This window comes from Solanum verrucosum, unplaced genomic scaffold (assembly GCF_900185275.1).
Source record: "Solanum verrucosum unplaced genomic scaffold, falcon-dt-bn FXZP01000117.1, whole genome shotgun sequence".
In the NCBI taxonomy this organism is placed as follows: Eukaryota; Viridiplantae; Streptophyta; class Magnoliopsida; order Solanales; family Solanaceae; genus Solanum; species Solanum verrucosum.
The window spans coordinates 1,486,885-1,495,787 of record NW_026020014.1 but is presented as its reverse complement, the minus strand read 5'-3'; the positions used below and the strand labels follow the sequence as shown (position 1 = coordinate 1,495,787).

Here is an 8,903-nt window from a genome sequence, read left to right as displayed (position 1 = left end):
TACAAAAATACTTCAAAAAAATAAAAACAATTACTTTTGTGTTGTAAATATAATTATGTGAATGTCCATAACTTCAAGGTGTAATTACACCATAATGTATAGTAACTCGGTAACTTTTATGGTTAATATCATGTTTATGACTAACCTTTTGTGTGCCTCTATGTAATACTATAAATAGAGGAATTAGAGTTGGATACACTTGAATACTTGGAAGAATAAGAAAAACTTTCTTCTCTTGTCTCCCTATTTTTATTGTTTTTCATCTTCTATACTTTGTTTTATTTTACTTTAATTTTATAGCATTTTGTTAATTAATTATCACAGAAAGAATGTTTCAATCTCAAAATTATATGAATCATCACTAACATTTCTTTCTTTTATTTAAAATAATAAAGAGAAAAAACATAAAGTCACCATTAAAGTTATCCTGGATTTTCAAAAAGACACATTAACTTTGCAATCGTCCTATTACCTCACTAAATTATTTTAAACAGATATTATTATATAATTTTTTTATCAGCCCCAAATTTTAAGAACAAAGTGTGTTCACACATCAATCATTACATGACACGTGTTAATTTAATTAAAAATGTGTTTTTTTTCATTTTAAGTTTTTCCTTTATATTTTTTTTCTTTGTTTCTCTCTCTTTTTGACTTTTAATTTTGATTTATCTTAAATTTCACTTCATCTTCAACCTCCCACTTTCAAGTGATTCATCCCTCCATTTTTTTTCTTTTTCTTCACCTCTCACCCCCATGTCAAATTGAACCCCACTCCCATTTTTTTCCGTTTCTTTTTCTTATTCTTCTCCGATCAAATTTTTTATAAAATTAATACTATTTTTTAGACTTTATTGAATTATTGATAACAAAATTAATTATTTTTCTAAGAAAATTAAAAAAATTGAAGGTATCATCAACTACTCATTTTCATATAACTTCAAAATTAGAAATGATAATTTTAAAACAATCAATAAATTCTCCGAAAATTGAAAGAACTTAATTGAAATCAGATAAATAAAACTATATGATACTTCCTAATCATCTTGAAATCTAATGGGTTTATCAAATTATTCGAAATGTAAGAAATTTTTTAGATAAAGTTTTAAAATTAAAGAGAGTAAAACTAATAGTAGTAAAAAAAGGAATGTGAAATTGTGGTAAAAATGGAAAAAAAGGAGAAAAAAGGAAGAAACAGAAAAAATAAAAAGAAAAAAAAGTTAAAATAATAAGAAAAATAAGAAAATAAAATCTATAATAAAATACTTGTAAAAATAAAATTATATTAGTTATTTTAGGCTGATCACTCTCTTTGAAAGAGTGCACACCACTCTCTGTGTCAGGTGAACGAAAAATGATATAATAATATCTATTCAAAATTGTTTAGTGGGGTAATAGAACAGTTGCAAAGTTAATGTGTTTTTTTAAAAATTCGAGACAATGGTGAGTTTATGTTTTTTCTCTAAAATAAAATTATTACACATAATAAATAAATAAATAAGATGAAAAGGGACCTCCTATAACTAAAATTGTCCTTGGGCGGGAGGGGAGGAGAATTATGAGTAGGATGTAATCTGTTCCTCCAACAGAATCTGACAGTATTAACAAAATCTCACTTCAACACTATTTGATTCCCTCATTGGGTTTTTCTGGAAATTTCTTCAATTCTTCTGATACATATAGAGAGAAAGAGAAAAAGATTGAGCGTTAGAGATAGAGAGGGATGGGGAATCCGAAGGTGAAGTGGACGTCGGAGGAGGAAGATGCCCTAAAAGCCGGTGTGACAAAGCACGGTAGCGGAAGGTGGAAGAATATTCTCAGGGATCCTGAATTTGCCCTGGTTTTGATTAATCGCTCTAACATCGACCTCAAGGTTTGTATCTCACACGTTTTGTTTTCGTTTTCGTTTTCCGTAAGATCATTTTTCTGTGTTACATAACATGATCCTAGATAGGAAGATACGGAGATTGAGAATTAGGTTTGAAGTTTAGTAGGTAATCGGGCTTTGTCTAGTTCCGTTATCGGTATTGTTATTAATAATGTTTTTACTTATTTATCGTGTTATTTGCTATCTCTACAATTGATATGCTCACTCGAGCCAAGCTTGATTTATCGTGTTATTTGCTATCTCTACAATTGATATGCTTACTCGAGCCAAGGGTCTATCGGAAACATCCTCTTTACCTTCACAAGGTAGGGATAAGACTGTGTACACATCACCCTTGGCAGACTCCACTTGTGGGATATATTAGATATGTTGTTGTTATCTTCCTGTTTTTTTGTTTTTATTATTTGTCTTCTGTTCTGGGGTTACCTACCCTTAATTTATACTTGAAACTGAAAAAGACTTGAGTTAATGTGTTTACAATCAGCAAATATCCAGGATTTGAACTCCATGGGTTCAGTCTTTCTTAGCATTGAACCTATTAAAAATTTAAAATTACAGGTTCATACCTACTATTTATTGCAATGTTAGTGATTTTACACATGAACTTATACCACAGCATCGAAAATACTGTCCAGATGAACTCGATGTTATAATGCTGCATCCGTCCCTGGTTACAATGTGGATAGTGGCTTCATAGCGAATCTGTCCCAATTATTTTGGAATATGCAGTATAGTAGTATTCACCTGTCATGGGACTGCTTTTAACTGTGTGAATTTTGGGCTATTGATTCATACTTTATGGGTATTGCAACTCCTTTCTTAATCATTAGGAGGTGATACAGTCAGATTGAAGCTTCATGTCTTGTGTTGTTCATAAAGTGATGGCTTGATTGCAACTAAAGATTAGATTTGCTAATTAAATGTTATTTCGCCTTCCTCCCCCCGACCTTCAAAATATTTGGATTTCATTGTTAGTGACCTTGATTTGTCCTTTACATAGAGCCATATGGGGAAGAACATAGACTTCTGAATGGGATCTATGTTATATTTTCTCTTTATTGCTAAAATAATTTTCACATTCCTTTCTTTTGTTTGTCCCAAAATCAAGCTCAATTTTCTCATGATTCTTATTTTCATTCACTAGCCGTTGCTTAAATAAGTAGTGCTTAATACTTTCAATCTCAAAAGTCATATGGGGCAGTTTTAAACCTAATATACTCACACCTTAAGAAGTTACCTTTGATTCTAGTTTTGGGCCCAGTTTTGTCTAAACCAACATATAATCATGACATCCATGTGGGGTCAAAGTAAGACTACAAACTGGGGATAGAGGGAGTAATTTTCAAAACATGTAACTCTTATTTATGTTGGTGCCTCATGTCCAAACATTGCCTCTTTCACATACATATCAAATATTTGTTTGGACGATGTCCATTTATGAAAAAACTGTTACTAGGAGTGTGTTTCCTTAATACAAAAGAGAGCGAGCATTGTTTCCTTTCGATCATTAAAATGCAATACATTAATCTAAATGAGTGTTCCAGATTGAAGGAACTCAATCGGAAAAAGGAGGGACTCTAATTAGGGATATGCAGCAAAATCTTTGCTTATGGAACTAAGATATTAATCTTGTTTGGAATTTCAACTTTTGCCAATTTACAAATGTCACAGTCTCTCATCCAGAGTAGGATTATTTTAGAATTTTTTCAGACTCAATGTGATAGTCATCAAACTTTCTTTGTTCTCCTTGAACAGGACAAATGGAGAAATATGTGTATTTACACTGCTGGACAAGGTTCTAAAGATAAATCTATAGTTGTTCGTTCAAGACCAATGGAAATAGATGCATTTGTGCCTTCCCCCATTCAAAGTCTTCCGCCTATTACTTCAGCATTCGAGAATGAAGCCATTGAGGATTCTCCCAAAATCCCACAAGAAGGCTTGAATGCTCCAAAGTATGTGGGTCATTTTAGTTTCTTGTATTACTTGTATGCTTAACTACTTTATTGTGTATTTATCAAGGCTAACCAACTGTATGCATGTTTACTATTTAAAATGTACCTCCAAGGAACAATTTTTTTAAAACAAGCTTGTTAGTAACGTTTTTCTTCTTCTTTCTAGGTGAGGGGGGAGCAAGGAATTAGTTATAATTTTGAAAGGAGATGTGAAGGAAATTTCTTCTCTAGTCCTGATCACCCTCACCTCTTCCTCCCTACACCTCCCCAAGAAAAGGGTATGAAGGATTTAGCAGATTTCTTAGGGAAAGTGTAAAGCTTTTGCTCATCCCAGTGTCCGATTTGGACTGTAAATCCCCTCCCCGTCATCCTTTGGGTGATGGATTTTTGTGATATTTGAAATACCTTCATTAAAAAGGATAAGGAGAGAAAGGAAGTCAACTGAAAGGAAAGAGGAAAGAGCTGCAAATGCATTTGTTCTTGTATGACAGTACTGGGTGATCTTTCATTATCTAGAAGTTAAATCTATTTAATAGGACCTTTTGCAAAGCTGTTGTACAGTCTGCTATTTGCATTAGTTTCTTGTATTTTAAGAAGTGGATGTCTGGATCTTTTCTTTTGGGATATATCCTTGGTTTGATGGAGTTTATTCCATTTAGATGTGTTTACGACATAGTTATTCTTCTTTTCCTTTCCCTGAATTCTTTACTATGTAAGGTCAAAATTGGAATGGTGTAAGTCGAAGTGGGGAGAAGCAACTATCTATTACTAAAATAAATATGAGATTATCTACATGCCCCATATTGAGGTTGATAAGGCATATTGCATGTTTTGGGCTTGGAAAGAATTGTTATTGTCAATCTTTGTACTGCACACTTGGACTTCCTAATGAGGGCATGTGGATCTGCATGCACTTTGAATTTAAAAATGCTTAGGATAGAAATCTTTCTCATCCTGCTTGTATGATTGTTTTTGTAAGTAGCCGATCTACTGGTCCATCATTACACCAGTTGTCGAAATTCAAACTAATTTATGCAAGTTTGCTGGCTTTCATTATATATTGATATCTCTGCCATACTTCCAGGTATAATGATTTGATCTTTGAAGCTTTGTCATCCATGAGGGATTCAAATGGATCTGATCTTGGTGCCATTGTGGGATTTATTGAGGTGAGTTCGATCAGCTCGTCGTTATTGCATTGGAACTTCCTTGGAAAGTCGTGCTTTATATGACTTCATGATCTTCATGTTGACATGCCTGGTTTTGCTTCTTCTGCTTTTCAGTTGACATCATAATGATTTCAGACTTTAAGAGGTCATTGAATTAGTCAATGCATGTTGGAATTCTGTATCAAATGCTTTAATTTCATTAACATCAACCTTTTTTCCATGTATACTTTCTTAGATTTCTTGAGTCATAAATGGAGGCAATTTACTTTAGCAAAGAATACCCTATAATTTTTGCAAAGAATACTTGTGCTTTATTTTCCGACAAATCATGGTTCTTGGTTTTGCCCTCTATTTGCTTTCAAAAGTTCTATGACAGTTCATGTTCAATTTCTGTTGGGGGTTTGTGCTAGGCCCTTAAGGTTCTTATTATCTTTCTAAAAAAACATTGAAATGCCAAACCAGACAGCTTTTCCCCTTTTCAGCTTCTTTTCTTTTTGAAATTGAATATGATTTTTTGAAAAAAATACAGATATGTCAACTTGTCTTTCTTCGTTAATCTGTGAGCTTATGCTTCTGTGCAATACAAGCCCCTAAGGGGATGGCTAAGTGGTTGGGGCATGGGAATAATTACAATTATGACATTTGGTGTGAGCCCACTTGCTTCAGCTTGGTTAGCAAGTGTACCTTGGCAACTTTGTTTGTGGGGCTGGACAGATGCCTGGACACCACTGATAACGGTAAAAGAAGGCTTTGAACTGCACACGTAGTTCTCTTATCTTTTTCCCTATTGGAAGAAAAAGAAGATTTCTGCGTATTACAAACACACATTTGATGTCCTCTAAGCTTAAATATTAACACTTACCAACTCAAATAGAGGAAGTAATGTCCTTTTGTTGATATTTTTTATCTGTTGATATGTCAAACTCTTTCATGCGATCCTTTGTCTTTTGCTTAAAAAGGAAAAACAAAAAAGAGAGGCTGTATGATCTGCTGGTAACTTTCAGTGACAATTCCATTTTGATTACCGTTGCATTTTTTTGCTTAAAAAGGAAAAACAAAAAAGAGAGGCTGTATGATCTGCTGGTAACTTTCAGTGACAATTCCATTTTGATTACCGTTGCATTTAGACTTTACAAAGGAAGTCGACTCTCTATTCTTATTGCAGCAACGACATGAAGTACCACCAAACTTTAGAAGGTTCTTGAGTTCCAAGTTGAGAAGACTGGTTATGCAAGGAAAACTTGAAAAGGTAAATAGTTTCTGAATTCCTTAAAGTAAGCTTCCGGAGTAATGATCTCTTCATTATTTACTGCCTAACTCATGTTGATGGATGACTTTACTTGTTTTACCATGCAATTTGAGGAATTTGGACAAATGTGGTTCAATTGATGCATCTAATGCTCCGTTAGGATTATTGCATCTTGAAATTGCTTTCAGTGTTATGTTATTTGTGGAGAATCTTCACCAATTATTCATTAGCATATAACTGATGATGCATCTAAGTAGTCACTGCACAAAGCTTAAAGTCAGCAGCCATTGATTAATTAAGCCTGATACTAGCCTTCTGAAAAAATGAAGGGTGAAACAGGTTATTTCCAAGTTCTGACCTGCAAAGTAGTTGCAGAACCTTCAATTGGAATTCTGTTCTTTGTATTTCATGAGGTGATAACATCTTATGTCCAGTTCTTTGTGACAGAAAACAAAGATAGAGGGAAGCATAATCTTTTGGCACTTGAAGACAAGGATACCCTGTTACTCTTTTGTCTGCAATAAGCATCACTTTAGCTCCAGCAACTAGAATTTTGGCAACCCCCCAATCCTCCCACCCTGAAAAACAAAAGGGTAGGGTGGGGGGGATTACAAATATAGTCTTCACACTTTCGAAACCCGGAAAAATCTTGCTTTGAAACACTTTTGACATTAAGCTTAGCATTCCTCTCTATTTGATGAATTGCAGGTCGAGAAGTGCTATAAGATGAAAGATGCATCATTAGAAACCAATATACCTACTCCAAAACAAAATGATGTCCGGTCATGGCCAGTTCCGAATTCAGTTCCAAGACAAAATGATGTCCTGTCTTGGCCAGTTCCGAATTCAGCTCCAAAACAAATTGATGTCCTGTCATGGCCAGTTCCGAATTCGGGTCCGAAACAAAATGATGTCCGGTCATGGTCAGTTCCGAATATGGCTCCAAAGCAAAATGATGTCCGGTCATGGCAAGTTCCGAATTCGGCTGTAAAAGTCTCCAGTGGAACAGCAGAAGAAGCTGCTAGGATTGCTTCTGACAGGGTTGCTGATGCAGAAAATAAGCGTTGCTTGGAAGTTGCAGCAGTCAGAGATGCAGAAATGAAGCTAGAAATGGCTGAGGAAGCAGAGTTAATGTTACAAATTATCAATGAGATCTATGATCATTGTAAGTATTCTGGTTGTTACCTAACGTGCTAAATTATGTACGTATGATTTAGGTTTTTTGATGGTTCAGTGTTTAAATGCAGTCATTTCCCAATCTTTGGATTGGATTTGCTAATTGAACAAATGTTTCTTTTCTTGTTGCCTTTTGTGGTGGTGTTTCCAGGTTCACAAGGTGAAATTATTCTCTTGGCTTGATCACCATGTGGAATGGCTTGTATATACTGCTCGTTGAGATGCCGAGATGCTTTTCATTTTCTGATAGCAGTGGGTTCCAAACTTTAGGGTGCCAACCAATTTACTTTCCTTTAGAAGTATACTTGAGAAAAATAATGGAGCTTCAGAGACTATGATCGTTGCTATCTTGTGTATCCCTACCCATTTAAGTTCTTTAGTACAGACAACAAACTATAGGGTTATGTTTCAAATTTCAAAATCCAGTTCATAGATTTGCTATTGACCTTTTCGCTTATGTTTTAGCGAGAGGAAGCTATATAGATGAGAATTTTATTGTTATTGGCATACACAATCAGCAGCTCTGCGGAGATATTGTTTTGCAATAACTTGGCATGCTAGTTAAACTATTTCCTGGAACCAAATTTCACTGAGGTTTCTTGTGTTGGCGTCAACGTGCTTTGGGTTTTTACTTTCTAGGCTTTAAACAATTCACCAAATGACTGACCAGGAAAAACTCTTTGTGCACTGGGTAAAGTGCTCTGGATATAGGTGAAAGTGTTCGCCAACAAAGTGAATCAACTTCACTCCTGTTATTTCTTTTTTTCGATCAGCTATGAAATGCTTCTTGAGCCGATGTTTATCGGAAACAATCTCTTCTCTATCTACCAAGGTAGTGGGGTAAGGTCTGTGGTATGTTGTTGCAGTTACTTTGAAACTGTGAAAGTGATAAAATTGTTTCCCCTTTTGATCACAATGAGCTACAATATAGAAATGAAAAGCTCTTCAAATTTGCATGTCATATTCATTTTGCTTAGAGTACAGTAATTCTTAAGATGCTAAAAATTGTTAAGCTTCTCCTGCGTAAAGCAGCTATACGTATCATGCTAAGAAAAGTTGCTTTCAGTTCTCTAACTACAGAAAGAAAAAAAGAAAGATTCGCCTGTCAAAAATATACAACATACCAATATAGTATGCATATCTTACCCCTACCATTGTGAGGTAGAAGTTGTTTCCAATACACGCATATAGTTAGAGGCTTCTGTAGAACTTGTAAAAGTACCATCCAATGGTAATGAAGTTTCATCAATGGACTACAAATGAATGTTGGTGTCTTTGGAGGAAAACATTCAATTTTGCATGTTCCCTAGGGTCAAAATTAGGAAAAAACATAGTATTAATACTCTAGAAAAATAAATTCCTTTAAAATAAGGAAAAAAAGTCACAAATGACATTCCACATTAATTGTGTACCCACAACGCACTTTATCTTCACTCCAACATCCTGTAGCTCCCACCCTCAGTCTA

General features: G+C 34.5%; 2 protein-coding genes across 2 annotated transcripts in view; one reads left to right on the top strand and one right to left on the bottom strand.

Annotated features, from left to right (window-relative positions):
* Positions 1-8,903, bottom strand: part of LOC125820771 (protein phosphatase 2C 16-like) — a 75,459-nt gene that overhangs the window by 36,139 nt on the left and 30,417 nt on the right. The gene's annotated exons all lie outside the window — the stretch shown is intronic.
* LOC125820773 (single myb histone 4-like) lies at positions 1,597-7,938 on the top strand. The gene is made up of 6 exons (XM_049500207.1): positions 1,597-1,873; positions 3,644-3,843; positions 4,928-5,012; positions 6,178-6,261; positions 6,970-7,426; positions 7,589-7,938. The coding sequence occupies exons 1-6, from the start codon at positions 1,724-1,726 to the stop codon at positions 7,618-7,620; spliced, it is 1,008 nt and encodes a 335-aa protein (XP_049356164.1). The 5' UTR covers positions 1,597-1,723; the 3' UTR covers positions 7,621-7,938.

What these genes read in the sequence shown, in the direction of transcription:
- LOC125820773 (XM_049500207.1), top strand. Translation starts at nt 1,724, where the DNA reads ATGGGGAATCCGAAGGTGAAGTGGACGTCGGAGGAGGAAGATGCCCTA. An exon ending in GCTCTAACATCGACCTCAAG is followed by an intron (nt 1,874 to 3,643) that starts GTTTGTATCTCA and finishes CTCCTTGAACAG; the next exon opens with GACAAATGGAGAAATATGTG. An exon ending in CAATGAGATCTATGATCATT is followed by an intron (nt 7,427 to 7,588) that starts GTAAGTATTCTG and finishes TGGTGTTTCCAG; the next exon opens with GTTCACAAGGTGAAATTATT.